We start from the raw sequence: 20395 nt of genomic DNA, 5'->3' as shown, positions 1-20395 counted from the left end.
TTCAATGTGCATGAGACCTAAAGTTTAAACAAAGTAACAGAGGTATTGTGATATTCTTTGAAGTAATAAAAAAAAGATTCTGTCTAGGGTAATGTTATTGCCACTATTACTTTTTTTGTAACTCTACAAAGTTAATTCTTACTAACATAAAATATCTTAGAAACAGCTCCCATGGAGCTGCAATTCTCTCTATATATACAACACACTGTGAGTAACATGTGGACATAGAAGTTTCTCTGACTTAACAAGGACTGTGAGTTTGTCTGTGAGCTATTTCTTTAATGACGTTCAGCTGAGTGCATAAATCCTACAGTGTTTCTCGCTTTTTCCTGAATTCTCGGACCCCTGATCACAGGTTGTGCATTGTGAATGGAAATGCATTAATTAGATAGCCTTGTGTGTAAAGCGGTGTTCAGTATCTCGACAGGCATCACCGTTAGTCCTGACAAAAGTGAAGACACAGAAGCAAAGCTGGCCTTTCTGGTGTGAATAACAGTGGCAGTTTCTTTTTTCCCCTCAGATATCTTTTAAACATCTTTTTTATCCCTGCTCCCCTGCAGCCCAGCCTCTGTCTCATCCCTCCCTCTCTCTCTCTCCTCCAAGTTGGCAATGGATTTGGAGGCCCCCACTGCTGCTCTGCCTCAGCCTCCTGCCCTATGATTGTGTTCTCCACCTTCGTCTCCCTCTATCTCCCATCCGCACTGTGAGCGTCTGTCTTCCTCTCCTCTGTAACCCCCTGAAGACGCTGTCTTTAATTAGAATTCAAATGTCAACACAACCCCCGCCCCCCGACTCCTCCTCTGACCCTTTGACCTCATGCTCACTTGCAGTTGAAGCCAACTTTTTTTCTAAATTCCTCCCTAATTGGTCATTGCATATGCAAAACATTTCCTTTTGCCTTATGTTAGCGAGTTTTACTCTGTGCCCAGTTTCTCTCTCTCCAGCCACTCTTCCACTTTCTTCCCCGTTTCTCCCTTTTCTTCCCCCCTCCTGCTCTGACCCTGCTCTCTGCCCTCCTCCTGATTTCACCCTCTTTCACATGTCTCTTCCTCCTTCTCTCTCTCTCTCCCTCTCCCTCTTGTGAGTCCTGTCAGTGTCTCATGGTGTTCTTGCCAAACTTGTCACCGAGTTGTTGGATGAGCAGAGCCAACTCCCCAGCGGCCTGGGACTTCTCCTCCAGGAGCTCATAACGGAGGCTGGAAATGTCTTGCTTGATCTCCTTCAGCTCACCTATAACAGTCACACACGGACACAACAATCAGAACATGTGAGCACGAGCAAGTGAAGACAAGTCTATAATGTCAGAAGACTGTGCTGTATGTGATACGTGTGAGTTCATGTACCTGTATACAACACATTTACCTCTGGAAGACCTCGTTTCATGGCCTTTATCTCACACATGCAGGTACAGACACCTCTTATACCTCACATACGCAGTACTGACACACATGCACTCTGTCATGACACAAAGAACGTGGGCTTTAATGAAGAGGGAATCTTTACCTTCATTGACTTCATCGTTCTCTCTGTCCACTTGAGCCTTAAGGACATACCGTTTAATCAGGCGTTTCATGATGTTCTACAAGGAGGAGAGCAAAGCAGAAGGTTAAATCGACGAAAGGTCAAAAGTAACGGGGCAACGCACACTCTAAGGATCCAGTTGATGAACTTCTCTAATTTTTCAAACCATGTGCTCTTTTGTGCACACAAAAGCACGCAGTGGTAGAGAACAGCACTGTGCGTCTGAGACGTTGTGTGAGATGTTGAGTATTGATCTGCAGCCAACAGGGATGTCCTACAGCCACTTCCAAGGCACAAGCAGTCAATCTCTGCATGTAGCCTCTCTGAAAATGGGTCGATACCCGTCACCACACGTATAAGTGTCTAATCAAGTGATGTCTCAATGCGTGGTGTAGTGTCTGTGTGTGTTTGAACACTGGATAAAGTAAAACAAACACACGTGCACGTACACACATACAAACAGGGAGGGTGGAGACAAAAGCACAACAGACAAGTGAAGGAAGTAAGATTTCCCTCAGGGCAAAGGTCTTGAGCAGACTAAGGAGGAGAGCATCCTTCTCCACAGTGCAGTACTTTGAGCTCATTTATCAAATGCCTGATTTCAATCTCCGTCAAACAGCTCATTAGAGGCCTTTTCAGTCTTACACTGCTGCTTTCTTTCTATTTCTGCCAGTCCTGCGCTCTCTCTTTCCCTCACAATCACTAGTTCAGCTCTGCCTTCCTTCTGATTCCTTTTGTTTTATATTCTCAGCCTGTACATTACTCTCATTTCTTTCTTCATTTTACCTTCCTCCACTTGCTCCTCTCTGAGATTCTTCAGTTCCACTTTGCCTCATCTTCACCCCAGTCTTTCTTTGCTTTGTCTTACCTGATACCTGGTCGGGTGTTTTCTAGATTTTCTGGGCATGAACTCTTCTCCCGGTCGTGGATAAGACCTGAAGCGCTCATCCTGTACAAACAGTAAGGTACAGACAACAGTCCAGTGTTAATGTCACGCAGCATTTGAAAAGGGTGTTAGTGGAGAGAATGCATTGAAAAAAACAACTCAACAATGAAAGGCATACTGTAGCTCAGAGTTTGTATCAAGTGCACAACATGGTATTTACAGAGCAAGCAACAGCATCATTTACACAGAGGGAATCTTTATTAACTGTCTCCTACATGCCCGCCATGCTCATGGCCTTGCTCTGCAGCTTGTGTGTCACTTCAGCATTGTAGTGTCAAAAACAGTTTTCACTAAAGTGTGGACACATGCAACTAGATGCTACTTCATATGCACTAAAGCCGCAGAGGCCTGGAGATAGAGCAACATAGTTGAGTAATAACAAAATGTAGTAATGAACTATAAACAACACCAAGCCACGAACCATGACAGAGCCAAATCATTCTGGTTTTCAGTTCAGCCTGAATTTTGAGAATCATTGTGGTAAACAGATGATTACAATTAGTATTTTACAAGTACATTTACACTAGATTAACCAGAAAACAGATATATTCTAAAATGCTCTACTTCATAACCAGAAACATTACTGCAATTTATCATACAATTTTCTCTACCAGTCCTCACATAGAGATGAATACAGAGAATATCAAGATTGTTGTAAATGATTTTAGTTAGCAATGAGGTCTACGCTGAGGGCTACATCAATTTGTTGGTCTGAATGAGTTTTTCATTTTGCAGCCGAAACTCATTGTGTGTTGAAATCACAAGTAATATGTTTTTCTTTTTTAAGACTGTGTAGACTAGAGCAGTGGTTCCCAACCTGACCCCACAACCAGATGGCAACCACGGCTTCAGCTTGAGGTGAGTGTGAGGATCACATCTTTTATGCACAGTTTTTTTTTTTAAAGGCCACCCCTTTGTTGTGAAGTCTGTGATCTAGTCCTCATCAATCAACTGCTCTGCTGCCTCCATTTAGCTGATATTGTACAGGTATATTTGGCAATAAATGAAACTGTGCCTAACAACTGCGAATAAATGAAAGACACGTTCACCAAAGGGCCTGAGCATAAAGTACAAATACCTGTTGAATGTCAACTGTTGACTTTTTAATCACATCCACACACAAATGTTCATTAAAATAATTAACAAATCAGAGGTTCAGTCAGTTTCTTTTAAAATATACACCGTCCAGTCATTTAAATGAGTAATTCATCAATCACTGATGTAGTTGTCTTTCTGAATGTTATGCTGCTTTTAAACAGAAATAAATAGCTTCAATTTTACCACATGAGAAACACGGATCAAAAGACTGCAAGGGGGGAAAAAGGGGGGACTGGCTCAGAAAGAGCATCCTGTCTTTTCTGGATCTCACTTGACATTCTCGATGCTGCACTGTGGTCGAGTGTGAGCTTATGTATCGATCACTTGCTGCACCCGCTTACCTCTGCAGTTAAAGTGTCAGAACTGCAGAGAACTTTAGGGGCTCAGAGAAGCAGTGGGGTGTAACCCATCTTGTCCCCATCCACAACCTGCTCAGCCATTTGAGCAGATGCAGGCGGATCCGATGGCCTGGCTAATAGCTTAGCCGAGGCAACGAGGTGAGCCATCTGAGCTGAGGAATCAGACAAAGGAAATGCCTGCGGACAAGGCCAGCGCTGAGATTGATTCAGCGTTAAATGACCTATGCTGTTTTCTTCATGCAAGACTTTCTTTTCATTATCGTGATTTTATTTAGATGGACAGTAGTTGAGAGGGAGGAGTGTGTGTGCATCTCAGACTTTCAGTGGGAATGTCATACATTCCCATAAGGTTAAGCACAAGGCCTTCACACTCCACATTTCTGGACTACATATGCTGAAGATGCAGTAATTGACAATTTACGCTATAAACAGTCAGACTGACTCATAGAAGCAAGTCCATTGCAGATGTGTTTGAGCTTGTCGTTTGCCCCTTTTTCAAATTTCAACAATTCGTTAACTAAAGCCACATGTAAACAAATACAATAGCCTGCAAAACAGGAAGCACTGGAATTAAAGCACACAAGTAGCAGTAAACAAGCAATTAGTATGTCAAACACTGCAGAAGAGAACATCCTAAAATATCAAGAGAAACTGCACGACAAAGCTTGAATGTGAGAGGAACTGAACCAATCTGTTAGCGTAGCTTTTTCTTGCCTTCACAATACTTTCTATTGTCTGTGAATAATGAGCTGTATGGAAGGTAAGAAAAACTTATGTCAGAAATTAGCATGGTTATTTTTGGCTCCCAACAAGGTGTGAAAAATGTGGGAAGAATTCAAACAAAAGTAATGAGAAAACTTAAACTATTCGTTGTGATATAAAAATAACTCCTGCCCAGTGGCCCTCAGCTGTTTCCTGTTGCACAGTCTGTAATTCCCCACATTACTATAGGGATTAAAATGCTCCTGACACTAACCTTTGCCTGTGAATTGACCATGCCCATCTCCAGCTCATTATGGCGATGGCCTTTAGCCTTGCAGAGGTGAATCAGGCAGGACTTGATGCGGAGGACCAGGTAGTAGAAGGACTTTGGGCTGGGGACCAGGTTGTAGGGAGCGGGCAGGGTGCGGCCCTCGTCGAAGTAGGAGAGCCACAACTTGGCTCGCGCAAACTTCCACTCCACATCAGCATCCTCCTGTAATGACACACACAGATACACACAGTGCGTTTGAAATAATAGGTGCTGGTGACACTTGGAGGTTGGACTAAAATACCAAACTACAGAGATCTTTGAGAGAAAAAATGTTGCTTTCTTACGTTGAAGTATTGGGGGAAAAATTGTCAGTTTGATTCAAAGGTTTACTAGATCAAGAAAATACAAAGGTAAATTGGAACATTACAGTACCATTCACGTTACACTGTGAATAGTTCTAAAGAATAATGATTATTACAATTATGTTTGAGCAGATTTAGGCAAATATTTAATGATAATTATGTGTCATTATGAGAGAAACTATGGTGGATTAAAAGAATCTTTTACATCAGATCATTCAGGTAGAACTGAACAATACATCAGTTCCAAGTGTAGCTTTTCCACTGACTCTCAGCAATGTATAACTCCCATTTTATTTGGATTTTCCCCATAAAGTTCATAATTCTTGCAAAAAGTTTCAGTTTATTTTTTTTATTTTGGAAGATTCCACCGGTATTGTTTCTCCCTCAGTTTTCAGTATTCTGTGTTTTTGTTTGTCGCCACTGTATTGATCTCTCACAGCTCGTGGTATTTTAAATGAAGTCTCTGATTCCCCTGTAGGCACAGAGGCGATCAAACAGTGATCCTTATTGACTTGTTGACAATATTCTACCCTCTCTGTGTTGTCTGACCATCTTATTTAAGTACCTCTATCTCCTGGTATGAGCTGTTGATCATGGCGATGAGCATGTTGAGAAGGACTACCACCATGGTGACATTATAGACGCCGTACAGCACGTAGCCGATGTTCTCGATGAACTTGTGGTCGTACTTCAGCACCACTGAGATCACCTCAGAGAGCCCGAAGATTGACCAGAAGAGAGTCTTAAAGCTCTCCTCCACACTGCAAGAGAAGGAAGAGAGAGAGGAAACCTGACAGTGAGAAAGCATTATAGTGAATACACACATAAAAGCTATTAGTGGTTGCTCTCACACATTCACACACATGTGAATGCAGGAAAAACCTTTTAATGTTGTGGGGCTTATGAGATGGCGGTGTTGAAATATCTGATGAGTCATGTCAGATTTTAAAACATCATCCCATTTCTCTCTCTCTCTCACTCACACACAAAAACATAAGCACCTATTACACACCGACCACGCACACATTCATAAAAATCTATTTGACTTCTGCAAAACAATAAAAGCACGAAATGAATCAACTCGTACCAATACGTCTGTAGCCTTGTCCTGTCGCAACCTTTGAACAAAACAGAAAAGCAGAACGCTGCTGTGGTAAAGGTACATTTCTCACTGCATACTGCATAGTGTATTCAAAAGAGATACACAAGGAAACCTTTTCAACCCACAGTTAATTAGACCCAACATTTTCGAGATTCATGTGGTCAAATTGTCTTCCACGTGTGCTTAATTCGAAGGTCAGTGTGAATTTAATTTCTAAGACTGTTCACTGCGGAGACACCTGACTGTGGCTGTGTTTGAATTGCGTACAGATCTTGAGCCACTCCTGTCCAACTGACTGCCTCTGACATGTAGATGCTGTATTATAAATAAAGCACCACTGATGTTTCATTTGAAAATGTAGTCTGAGGTTTAGAGTCAAATCATGATTCATCCTGAGGGATCATTCTCTGAGGGTGGAGACAGAAGAAGAGATGAGGTAAATCAGCACAAAGCTGCAAGACCTGTGTGAGCATTGACATTCAGGTACATGTCTGCTGTTAAATATTCCATGGCTGAGTGGCAAGCATGGGCTTGAGATGACAGAGGGGGGTTCAGTAGGGAGGAAGAAGCCGCCTGCTCGGATTGCTGGAGGGGATGGAGTCGGAGGGAGGCTGTGGGGAGAGAAGATCTATAGGCTCATGGTCAGGAGCTGAGGGCATCTTCCAAATTAACTTCTTTCAAAGAGACACGGTTTCATTGGCACAGGGAGGAAAAAGAACACACTCTCACATGCATAAAAAGACTGAGCCAGATCCAAACACACACAGGCACATACTCTTCTCTCCTCTCTCTCACAAACAGGAAAACAGAGACTCCTCTAGGTGCTTCAGCTTTAACCTTTCAGATTCGAAAAGCAAAACACTCTTTAACCTTCAAGACTACATCCGTGAGAGAGTCGGTCTGTTTGTTTTCTCTCCCCTGCTAAGCTGCAAAACATCTAAAATGCTCTGTCTTTGTCGAACAGATTTTCTTCAATACGACAGAGCTTTCCAGGAAACATTTACCAACACATTGACTGTTCCCACCAGATACGAATCAAACTAGGGTGAAACCATTTGAAGACCCCCATTGCCATCTGTTCATACATAATTTCAAATGAACGTTTCTGGATTACATCTCTGCACCTATGCTGAAACCCATGTTTAATGGCCAGTATAAATGATATATATAGTATATGGTTTGGATGTACAGTATGAGGTTATACACACAGCTTTATACTGATTGCTGAAGATTGTGTTAACCCCACACCTAATCTTAAACCTAACACTGACGCCAAGAGCATTTGCTTGCATGATGGCAGGACAACAAGCAGGTACGTCTATTATTATTCTATTTAATTTAAAAGTGTGCAAGGGTCTGCAATCTCAGGGTTATTCCAATTAAGCTCATTAAAATAGCTTAAACCGGACCTACTGTTTTCCAGCTTTTCAGACTTATGAATATGTTTCAAATGTTGGATACTTGCTTTAGAGGACCTGGAAGTGCCATATCATGAGGTAGGTGCGCCATGAAGTAATCCCCAGGGGCAGTAACAGGCAGCTCGGAACCGATGCAAACACTCAAATTTGGATAGTCTCTTTTTGTCACGTCACAACTTCAGCGGAAGCCCCTATATGGCAACTTGCCTGGCTCTGGCCTCAGTGCCCAGTGGTAATGTGAGAGGGGGCGTGTCACTATGCAGCAGCCCCTCGATATGTTGACCAATCTCAGCAGAGTCGGTGTCGTACAGTAGGTGGGGAAGGGGGCGGGGGAGCGCTGAATCCAAGCATTTCAGAGCGAAGCAGGAAAGAGCCAGAGGAGTACACAGTATGTGGTAAGTATGGAGTTTTTTTAATCAATAAAAACTTTCAATAGTGCTCCACTGGGGTCCAATATCACATCAAAAGCCCCTGAAATGAGCATAATAGTTCCCCTTTAAGTAGCCAAACTTGATCATGTGACACAAAGCTGAAAGAACAGATGACAGAGCCAACAGGTTCACAAAATCTACAGCTTGCCTCAACAGTTTTGTGACTTAGATGTGTCTAACTAATTATGAAGAGAGACACTAGTTTAACATGGTAACAGAAACAGCAGTGGCAGCAGGATGGCGTTGGTTGGACAAATCAATTCACGTTTAGAAGTGCTTTAAAGAAATTGGCATGGAATCACAGTTTCTAAGATTTCCTGAGCCAAGACCAAAATATTCATTTGTTCATCTGTTTTGGAAGGAAACGTGTCCAGCTCTCAGAAAGTCATGCAGAGCCTGTCCAGGCTGCTGTACTAGTCATGGAAACAATCTTTAAACCATGCTCGCTAAAATTCCCAGGTGTTCCCATGTTTTCATACAGATGAACTGCTCTTAAATCCTATCGACAGCTGAACCCTGATCCCTGACCCCTACTGTCTCTGACAGGCTCAAGACATAAGGCAGTTTCCCTAAGCAAGGACTGAACACATAAATAATGCATTATCAGTTGCTGTCAAAACCTACCTCCATACAGTTGTCTTTCTCTGCCAACCAGTCCAGGTGCAGTTCACATACATGCTTGTGTAACAGTTATAAAGTAGAATTCTGTGGTTCTCTAATTACACAAAAACTTAGTTAAAAGTTAAACCTGAGTCCAAAGCCTGATTGACTCCGTGTCTGTATCCTCTGTTGTGCCCCTTGAGGGAGCAACAGAGAAGTTTCCATGCTTCAGCGTGTCTTTAAAATTATGTTCACAAGTTGAATTACAAGCATAAAATAACAATGGAAGCTAAGCTATTGTGTTAATTAACATGTCTAGGGGCTTACTAACTTGATCACAGCTGACTGAGTTTGGATGATTCTGCTGTTTACCACTTTTGTCAGAGAGCAAACGGAAATGATGTCCAATGAAATCCTGGTCTTGGTCTTTTCATCAAAACACAATGCGCACAATGCAACGTTGGCTTGTTACATCAATCTGACCCATTTTCAACCCAGTAGCACAAATGATCTACACAGTCTTCACAGTTCTAAAGATTAGCGTAATCAGTTGAGTATCAAACTAAATCTGAGATTTATGACTTTGAATAATGTTTTTTGTTCAACATAAGGATGTTGTCATTCATCCTATATGATTTGTGTGGTTGCAGTGGGTCTGACCTTTGACCAACAAAAAACAGTTTGTCTTTGAGTCCAGATTTGAATACATTCACTCAAGGCCTTACTGAACTATCACATTCACAAGAGTTGGGCAGAGAGATTTACCTACAGTATAATATGTAACTGAACAGTGGTTTTACACAATCCTTTTTTATCCTGAAACCAACCAACACTAATCAGCACCTAACCAACACAGAAACTTTTTTTTTCCTGAACCACATTGACATTTGAACTTGCTGACACTGAGAGGCAGAGGCAAGCACACCAGGCACTAAATGCATGTGTGAGCAGAAACACATTCACGCGTGTTCATAGTAGACCTCGAGTGGCTTTCTTCTTTGTGTTGTGGTAATAGCTGGTCTGGACATCAAACCGGCCATTGCTGCACGACTAACACCAACTGAGGGCTGCTTTCAACACCACCGTCTCACTCTCTATTCACATCACACGTCCACAAGCCTATTGTGCAATCAGGAGAGCTGGGGAAGGTGATTTGGTGGACTTGCCTTGAAAACCTGTTATTTTGAGCCTTCTCTCTTTAAATAATGTCTCGTCACTTCTCTGGAGACTCGCTTACAAGATAAAAAAAAATGCTTTCCTGTGGCTCTAAAATATGACACAAAAATTTAAAAAGGAGGACAATTATCTGGTCTTGATTATGTTATACCCCACTTAGCTTTTCTAAATCAAATCCTCCAACTCTCCATCCCACCCGTGTGAAATGCTCTCTCGATTTAGATTTCCATGTTCCACAAATGGGAGTGTAGATTAATGATGAAGTGCTTTGTTCCAGGCAACATAAATGTGTCATTAGACCACAGGGAAAAACACGCACACAACTAAAATTACTCACTCACCACATGGCAGATTATTTATATATTGTTCGTCAGTTCTGAATTGAACCATCCAACAGTCAACAAAGTATTGCTGTACATGGCTACATATCCTTATTCTTCCATTGCGGATGCCGTTGATTTCTGGGCAGCCTGGGCTCCTGTGCATCATTATTTGTTCTGCTCACCTTGTTTTCTGCTAAATTAATTCACCAGAATCTGCGTGAGATCCTGTATCTCTCAGGGAGGGAAGTGCAATTATGGAAAATCTAAAATGTATCCCTGGAGATCACAACATTGATAAATCTGAATTTGTCTTCTGCTAATGTTAGCCGAGGTACTGGTCATGTGTGTATTATGCAATACCCTGTTGCTGAGATGGATGAGACACTCGATGCTCGAGATAATGGAAGAGTTTTCTAACAACCAAAGAATGAGATTATTTAATTTTGTGTGTGTGTGTGTTTTATAACAGCATTGTGCCATTGCACAACAGGCCGTGAATCAGCAGGGATAGTGGGCATCTGGAGACAGAGATGGACAGTGTATGATTATCTGTTATTAAGAGTGGCAGCTCCAAATAGGCTTCACGCAGCATGATGGCTACAGTACACACACAAACTCTTACCCATGCAGGACACGGACAGTAAAGAACTGACTCTGTTATTCTCTCTCTCTCTCTACCATCCACATACACACACTTCACGTACAGCATGGTGTGTGTCTGTGTGGGGGAGACTGGTGAGTCACTTTGGCCCCGCAGGAGCAGTCCAAACCCAATCACTGACAGGCCCAAATCAACCTCTCCCACCCCAGAGACATGCTCTCAGTCTCTCTTGCTTCATGCTTCATATTTGTCTGTCGTTGTCTTCGTTTCTTTCGCTCTCTCGCTATCATCTCAGCCTCCCATTCGTTTCTCCACACACCCATTTTCTCATTATTTTCCTATTGCCATTGCTTTTATATCTTTCTCTGCATCACCCTGCCTCCCGCTCTCATGCTCTCTACATCTTTCATCCCAGCCGCTTTTAGCAATTTCTGTCACTCAATCTGTTTGTTTGATTTATCCTTTTTTCCCCATTATTTTTTTTCCTCTTGTATATTTTTCCTCTTTGTTTAATCTATAGAAATATTCTGACACTGGCCAGAAATGCAAATGTAAAAGTAGACGTGAACTGATGCACCAAGCCGTCTGCTCTGCCTTCCTGCATCTGCCCTTCAGTCATTAGCACGATATTAAATTTCTTCTCCATCACCTCTCTTTCAGTTTTCCTTTCTCCTCTCCTCTGCTCTCCTCTCCTACAGTCTGTAGTCTTTCAACAAGCAGGTGCATACAGAAAACATCTTAAACATAACACTGAGTTTAGACAGTAGGGGTGGGGTCTTGCCTACTTGGCTTTTTAATATAAATTTCAGTATGAATAAATGTATAGTGCTCCTGTATAAATCCTACTTTCCTGTCTGTGAAGGTGTTTAAGAGTGATGCTAAACTGATGTGTGCATCTCTGGAGCTATCTGTTTATATATGCGTGTATACAGAGAGATACAAATTGAGGCAGACAGAGAGCAATGCAGAATGAGACTGTTTTTGTGTGTCTTCAGGCAAGTTGTGAGAGAAAATTTATTGGGTGGGGAATCTGACACCACAAGACGAGCAATTGTAATTAAGGGTGTTTTGAACTTTTCTTTTTTTTTTTTAATTTGCCAGTTCCCTCGCTGTCTGTCTTTCAGTTTCTCTGTTCGCCTGTGTTGTCTTCATCTTTTCATTAAATGCAACACAAACCAGTGTGTTGAGATTGATTGTGGCTGCTATAATATGCGATTTCACGTTCATTACATTGAAGACTCCACCAGGAAAATAGCTGGAAAATGACTTTTTCCTTTGCACTTTTCAGTTATAAGAACTTAAACTGTCAAGCATTCACTAAAGCTACTGTCCAGTCCGAGGTTAACAAAGATAACCAGGCAAACTTTGGATTTCACCACATATTGAAGCAATGTGCAGTGATAAAACCAAAAGCACAAAGACAAAGAATTCTTAGAGATTATTTTTGGGGGCTTTGGGTTTTGTAAGGTAAAAAGAAAAAAGAAAAAATTAACACCTTCACTGTGTGGGAGCAGGACGGGAAGGCTGCTGTATCACAGTGTAAGTAACATTAGTGGCTCTGTCCTGTCCCTTATCGGATTTAGAGAATTTTATGCCCCTGAAACACCAGCCAAACTCATTATCTACGTTATCATCACAGTGTTATTTTTTCCAGACAAAGTGCTCTGACAACATCCCCCCAAGGCCTTTTCTCCTGGAACATGAAACTGAATCATATTGTTATATTACTGAATGTATGTTGAGCACAATAAACAGGGGTACGTGAGAATAAATTGCAAATCTCAAATATCAATACAATTATGACAGTCATAGCTAACTACGGCTGATGAAGTCAGCTGTCAAGTGTCATGGTCATTGACGTAAAAAGGCTCCTGTTGATGTTTCTTAGCTCTAAAACAAAAAAAAGGAATTCATTTTAGTACAAAGATGAAGTTTCAGTACCAATTCAGTAGGATCACGTCTCACCAAGAGGGAAATTGAACGCTTGGCATCATTTGTCATGATAATGGCACAAAAGCCACTGCTTTGAGTGACGTTGATATCTTAAAGGCAGTAGTGGTCACACTGCATGAAAGCATGGTTATTATTATTTTTGGTTATTTTTGTGTCTCCCTTCTTTGTCTGTCTCGCTTAATTGTAATTGTGCCTCTTCTCCTCATTTTGACATTCAGATGTGCTTGACTGGTAAAGGCTGAACATGACACCTCAGCCTCGCCTTCGGAGCTAATAAATTCTCTTTTGCTCACCCCGACATGACCATCCCTTTTGCTTTCACCCACCTCTTATCCTTCTTTCAGACCCTGTCTCTCTCTCTCGCTAAGGATCCTTGTCTCACCACCATGTTTCAACTCTGTCACTCTAGACTCTTGTTCACGCTCCCTTTGTTTTTTCTCCTCCCTTCTGACACTCTCTCACTCCTCAGCCCAGCTTCAGATTCACATTCCTGCCTGCATCTTCATCGCTGTGTTTGTATGTGCGCTCTTTTATCCCCTCATCTCTTTCTCTCTATCTGCACCCCTGCCCTCTCTCTGTCTCTCTTTATTTACATCGCATTATATGCCTTTGTCCTTGGCTTTAATCTGATATTTCTCCTGACTTACCCATGCCATCTCAGCAGACATTGTGTCTTTGAATTCAATTCAAATATAAATATGTTTCACTGATATGAAAAGAAGTCCATATTGCCAGAGCAACCTAATGTGCCTTGCTGATATAACATTGATATATAAGTGGCACATTGTGGCATGTAAACGGCAATTAAGTGAGCAGATATTAATCACTGCGTTACATAACTGGAGCTAGAGAAATGAAAACTGATGAAATCTCTATACTGTACATACCAACAAGTTATTTTCTGATTACTATTCCCTTCCCACCTGTTTAAATGGTTACAGATAAAATGTGTGCAGACTAAATCTGTGCTAAGCCTACACTGCTGACTGCTTGACCTTCTCTCATTCTCTCTTTCCTCTTTTTACCCTTTTGTCTATCCATCCTGGCTGGTCGCCAACATTTGCCTGAACAGACAGCTGAGCCAAAAACGCCCTCCTCTGTCTCTGTGGTTTTCTCCTCATCCCTCATCTGTCTTCCTGCTCTTCCCATGAATTGACTACATCTATGTACTTTGCTCCACTGTTGTTTCCTGTCCCTATGGTTGTGCTGCACCGTGCCTACTTCATCATCAATTAAATTATTATAGTGATTTTTTTCAAAGACTCAACCACCTTTCTTCCTTTTCCCCCCTCAACTCTGTGCTCTAAATCTGCCTGGCTTTCAACTGTTTATTCCAAAATGCTTTCCTATTTCATCCACATTTCCCTTTTTCTGCCTTTACTTCCCCTGTCCTCTCACTGTCTGTTACTCTCTGTGTGCAGTGTTGTCATGCATGGCTGACTAGAACATAGAGGCAGGTCCACTGCTCCACCAGCACTGTCCAAATCAAAATCCTGATAAGCGTGTGTGTCTGTGTGAACTGATGTGTGCAAAAGTGTTTGTTTGCCCACCTAAGCACCTGTTATAGCATATGCAAAAGAGAGAGTGGACCTGTGAATGTGCGTGTGTCCCTGCTTAAGTGTATTTGCACATTTCTCACGTTACTGCGTGGGCACTCACCAAACAGTATGTGGTGTATGTGCGTGTGTGTTTAAAAAAAAAAAAATGTGTCAGTGAGTCAGATTCCCGTCTATAGCTACACACCACTGGGGATTAGGTATATGTAGCTATTACTGCTAGGTCTTTATCAAGCCCTATATGCATGTGAGTTTTAACTTGTGTGAATGTGTCTATAGGTTTGAGAGAGTGTGACAACCTGAGCCTCCACCCATCCACCCTCCATCTCCTCACCCCTTCTGGTGTATCATTACTACCTCCACCTGGTTCCCCGCCTCATCTTCCTGTATCAGTGCTATCAGACCAGTTCTTTCTTCTCCCCCCCACACACAGAACTGGTTTCAAACACATGTACACCCACATCCACACAAGCATTATACTATATGTTGACAGGGAGAAAAAAAGATAGTTCTTTGGAGAATTCACAATTTGTGCTCAGCATCGGGCACCCTATTATTAACAGTCATATGAAATGGTCACACCTAATAATTGAATTAATTCACAGACACAAAAGAGACATTTGAGAATGCCTCACTGTGCACAGAGGACACATTCTATGAGATAATTATAGGAAAATACTGAACAAAAAGGTTGATTAGATTTTGCAAAACAAGTAATTAGAAACAGTACAAAAATAAAGGCATTTGCACCATCAACAACTTTACACACAGGCTGAGATTTAAAGCCAGACTGACCCCTGGTGGTAAGAGTGGCAACAACAACATCATTAAAGGGGGTTCATTTAGGTTAAAAACCTCTCTGTAGCTCCCAGGGACTGAAAATCGGCAAGCCAATCAGTCAGAGGAATATTAGATGTACAGTTTAAGATATATATACGACTAAGATGAATTGCAGTCAGTAGCTGTTCAGACAGGCAGAAGTGGTTTCCATTTTTAACACAACTGTTAACTCACCAAAGTGGTATAAATAAATATATATATATAAAAAAAAACAAAAACTGTTAACTCAGATTTTTGAAATCAGCCTCGATATAGATCTCTAAAGCGGAGGGAAGTGATAAGGAGGCGATGTACAAAGCTGGATTTTGCACTCATGATATGAATGACTGTGTTATGGTGATAAGGCACTTGAATCTACAGGGTCCAAGGTCCTTTCTGAACTTGTCCTTTGCTTTCTGAAAGGTCTTCATTAACTGTTGGTTTGTGAATGTTCTGTCTTGACAGTCTATATAAACTCCATTAGAGTCTGTTTCTACCTGTCTATCTGCCGGTCTGTCAGTTAACCCCCTCTGATGCTGCTGCTCTGTCTGTCCGCTCATCACGTTGTCTGGATCTTTGGTGCCGTTTGGGCAGCCAAGCAGAACTCACAGTCTATATAAGACCCCTGTGCCCTGTGTGGAGCTATTGAAAATGCACAGCACAAAGGTGCAGGGAAAGTCAGTATGGTAAACCACCCACCCACCCACCCACACACCCACACCCACACCCACACCCACACCCACACACACACACACACACACACACACACACACACACACACACACACACACCCACACACACACACACACCCACACACACACCCACACACACACACACACCCACACACACCCACACACACACACACACACACACACACACACACACACACACACACACACACACACACACACACACACACACACACACACACACACACACACACACACACACACACAATCATTAGTGATGCTATCTATGTTGAATGCTCAGCAGGTCATAAATTTGGAAATTGTTCCCAGGCCACTCATATGTTACAGCTGTTATGTGCTGTTATATGTGAAGATAAAGGTGTGAAAACATCTGGTGCATTTAACTGAGGCTGCTACTAATACATAGACCGGTAAATACTGTTATCACACGTGGCATTCAACCCTACTGTATCTAGTTTATCAACTATATCTGTGTTGTAGACTGAAAATGCTGCAGTTTCATAACTTTCTGCCCTGATGATGCTTAGAAAAGGTGTGTACAGTAAATGGACACAGAGTGCAGGCTACATACATACTTAAGAGAAATCCTTTTGGATCAAGTGAACACAAAGACCCAAGAGCACAGAAGATAGACAGACAGGTCAGAAATAGATAAAAAGAACAGGCGGACAGACAGATCCACAGACGAGCAGTCTGGCACAGCAAAAAGCACAATCATTGCACAGCTTGCCAAAACAACCAGAGACAACAACATGGGGGCAATGCTCTGAGGTCATTGTTAGTTGATCATGTTTAATCATCCAACTTTGGTTGTATTTGGGAGATAAAACTTGGGTGCAAGGCAATAACTCCACTGTAAACTGTGGTGTTTGATTTACTGGGAGTACCATAAACCAGTAACTGCAAATAAGTCCACAAAACAGGGTTTATGTTTATGAGGAGGACAGATGCTAACATCTGGCAGCAGTTTGTCACGGATGGGAAGGCTGCTGTAACAACCTTTTGTGTTCATGCCCATTTTTCTTTATGTGTTTTAATACAGAAAATCTTGAAAGTGAATTGAGCTAAGGAGCATAAATAAGATACTCTACTACTGGATACTCTCATACTCTACAGTGTGTAGTTTTCCTTTGAACTTGTCTTTTGCTCTAAACTGTTTAGGACTAGGGCTCTTGCAGCGTATGAAGAATGAATCTAAATCAACTATAAGAAAAATGCAAATAGAAGAGTAGAATAGCATGTGGCGACATAATTACAAACCAACATGTGAAGCATGTTGTACTCTGCTGGATTGAGCAGAAATGGTGCAGTGTCAACATCTGTGGAATGGCTTCCTCTGAGAAAATGAAGAATTACATGTGACAGAGAGAGACCTCAGAGAGAGTTTTCATTTTTGAGATGAATGATATCAGACTGAAATACTCTGTCAGGGGCCAAAGATGGATAACTTTCCTACAAATATCAGACAATGACGGTGAAAGATCCAGCATCAGTCTGGCTGCAGCTGATGTTGAGGGATAGGCAGGCAGAGAAACGGATAAACTAAAATGACGGAGGACGGCAGAGGCATTGTTGTTCAGATTGATGTTGGACAGGTTGATTGCTTTACAAGCATGTTGATATATAACACAACATTCTCAATGTGCCAATGCTGCAGTAAAATCAACAGACTTTGTTGCTGACGAGGATAACATTTTAAACAAATGTTATGTTGTATTGGGTTTTATGCATTGCAGCCTTGAAGTAGGCCTACAAATTGACTAAGTTTAAAATGTGCACTTCACCCTATCAAATAAGACCTTATAACCAGGTTACATGGAACTCTTCAGCAGCGGAAACTCTTTTATGGTACCGAGTGTTGATGAATGATTTTCAGTTATCAAATACAATAATAGCCTGTGGCGTATAACTATTACTATTACTATATTATTATTATTATTATTATTAAAACTCTTTGAAGGGATTGTGAGTGTGCTGGCTTTCCTCCTTTTTTGTTTTAGCTGTAACCGTGCACCTCCTAAAGTTTAAATCCTTTTTTCTGAGTGCTCGCTTCTCTTTTTTTCCATTGTTTTCTACCCACAAATCTTTTAAAGCTGTGAGATACATCAACTATTGACCAGTGTTTGTTATAGATTTAAAAATGAAGCATCCCATTCACCATTCTCCTTATTAAATTTAACAAACAGCCTGATTGCCAGCACGAGGCCTGAGGGGAGATTAAAGTTCGATCTCTGCCACTGATAAAGCACCATGCATTTAATGAACCCAGTAAACAGTCTTGTGTCTGGGGACACGGGACAATGATTGTCTTGTTTTTTCTTCTTCTATGGCCTGGTATACCAACAGTAGTAACATGGGACTCCCAGGTAGCATAAGAGCAGGTTGAACATACCTATCAGATTTAAAATAATTATCATCATGTAGCTGCGCTGTGTCTGCCTTAGTGAGGGCGTTTACGTATGTTTGTATGAGTGAGGATGACACAAACATTTACATGTTTATATGCATAACCACTGTCTGCTCACACGGTTACGCACATTCACTCTGTACTGTATACAGCCAGGCATAACTCACGTGGTGAAGGCAGGATTGTACTTGGCCCCCAGGTAGTACGAGTACAGGTTGAACATGCCGATCATGAAGGCCACAAACACCATGATGAAGATGACCATGAACTTGAAGATGTCTTTGACCGTCCGCCCCAGAGAGATCTGCAGTGGGCCGAAGCTTTCATTGGCTGGCAGGATGTAGGCGATGCGTGAAAAGCTCAGCACCACAGCGATGGCGTACAGGCCCTCTGAGATGATTTGGGGATCAGATGGACGCCACTTGTTCCTGGCTGGAGGAGGAGAAAGACAGAGACCAGTAGTTTTATAGGTGAAGCGTGTATGGTTATGTGAGTCAAACCAGCCATTTTTGTGTATTCATTTGATTTGAGGCAAACTTGTTCTCAAATTTGGTAAGCCACGTAGGCAATGTGGAGTAACTAATAGCAGCTTTCATGGAATATCTCTCTGAAACAATGGCTAGTTTAATGTCTGTGGTAAATCGTCACTTAATTCCCCATACGATGCATTAATAATTGCTTACAATATTACAATGTATGACAAGCTGTTGGTTAGATGTTTATATAGTGTGTATATAATGCTAGATACAAGAGGTTAGTAAAGTAAAGTGTTTTCTTTAACGCTGTACTACAGCTCAAAGTGGAACTCAGCCATCACCTGCACATCGCTACTTCTTCAAGTTATAGCTGGTTAACCTACAGTGTTGAGCAAACAGTTACAGTGTACACTGAGTAAAGTTTGCAAGAGATGTTTCAAAAGAGCATAATCTTGACTTTTGAGCACATATGCTTTGACAGAGGAGAACGCATGGCAAGAAGATGGATTAAGTGAGGATGGGGAGAGTGGAGTTGGAAAGAAGATGGAGAGGGGGAGGAAAAGTAAAGAGCATGAGATTGGGGCTGCGAAGGGATAAAGGGATAATGTGTGTGAGGAGAAGTAAGGACACAGAGGGAATGGCAGGAAAAGAGGCACAGTAAGACATGTACTGTAGAAGGTGAGTCAAGCTGATATAGATTTAGAAAATGAGATGCAAGATCAGTAAAACAAGGGGTGAGTAACAGAAGGCAAGTGTCAGTTTCACTGATCTGTTAGTAAACTGTGATTGTCTGGGACAAAGAGTGAGCACAGGTCACAACACAATGTGTTTACGTTACAGTACAGATGTGGAGACATGGAGAGTGGGTTAAGGAGATAATAAGCAGTGCAGTGATATCCAATAGGCCTACACATTCATGGAAATGCTGATGTGTCATGACAGAGTCAGACCACCAGATGACAGCACTGATGAAGGTTCCTTGAGTAGGTACAGCCCAGTAACCCATGGCCTCTAACAGTTTTTCTATGGTGAAGAGAAATCTGGCATCTGGAAGTGTGAACAATGTTTACATTTCTATTGTCATAAAGTTTTCCTATTTTATTTCATATTCTGAGAGGCAGAAAAAGAAGGGAGTTTAGACATTAATGATGGGTTTATAAAATAATTGACATATTATAAGCTGTGTATATCTGCACTGACTTGTTATCTTGAGTATATTGCATTAAATATGTGTGAACATCTTGGGTTAAGTATGCAATGACATCTTTATCTAAATGACAAACACTCTTATCTTCTAGTGCCCCAACACAGGTTTATAGTTATTCGTGACATTTTTACACAAACAGTCATCTAATTATCTTTTCCTTATCAGCGACTGGTGGAGCACGATGATTCAAGCAGCTCATGGAATCATTTACATTTTAGCATTTCGTAGAAAAAATTGCCTGGTAGATAAAAAGTGATACATTTTAATGTGCTGTTCCAAAGACAAAAGCAGAATTAATATTGCACAAGCATAGTTGAAAAATGAATGGAAACAGTCACAATGGCTTGTTTGCTACGT

The 20395-nt window shown here is 41.6% G+C and overlaps 1 protein-coding gene across 2 annotated transcripts in view; it reads right to left on the bottom strand.

Moving 5' to 3' along the window:
* Positions 1–1090: 1090 nt before the first annotated feature.
* Positions 1091–20395, bottom strand: part of trpc7b (transient receptor potential cation channel, subfamily C, member 7b) — a gene marked incomplete at both ends in the record, with an annotated part of 42401 nt that continues 23096 nt past the window's right edge. The window contains 6 exons of one of the 2 annotated variants that reach the window (XM_083980809.1): positions 1091–1230; positions 1504–1579; positions 2390–2470; positions 4895–5119; positions 5825–6020; positions 18523–18787. In XM_083980809.1, coding sequence (XP_083836935.1) covers positions 1091–1230; positions 1504–1579; positions 2390–2470; positions 4895–5119; positions 5825–6020; positions 18523–18787 — 983 coding nt within the window. The remainder of the gene's footprint in view (positions 1231–1503; positions 1580–2389; positions 2471–4894; positions 5120–5824; positions 6021–18522; positions 18788–20395) is intronic. The other variant, XM_083980810.1, reaches the window with a different exon arrangement.

Source organism: Trachurus trachurus, assembly GCF_905171665.1.
Source record: "Trachurus trachurus genome assembly, chromosome: 10".
In the NCBI taxonomy this organism is placed as follows: domain Eukaryota; kingdom Metazoa; phylum Chordata; class Actinopteri; order Carangiformes; family Carangidae; genus Trachurus; species Trachurus trachurus.
Note: the sequence above shows the minus strand (reverse complement) of the source record. Positions and strands in the feature narration are given on the sequence as shown.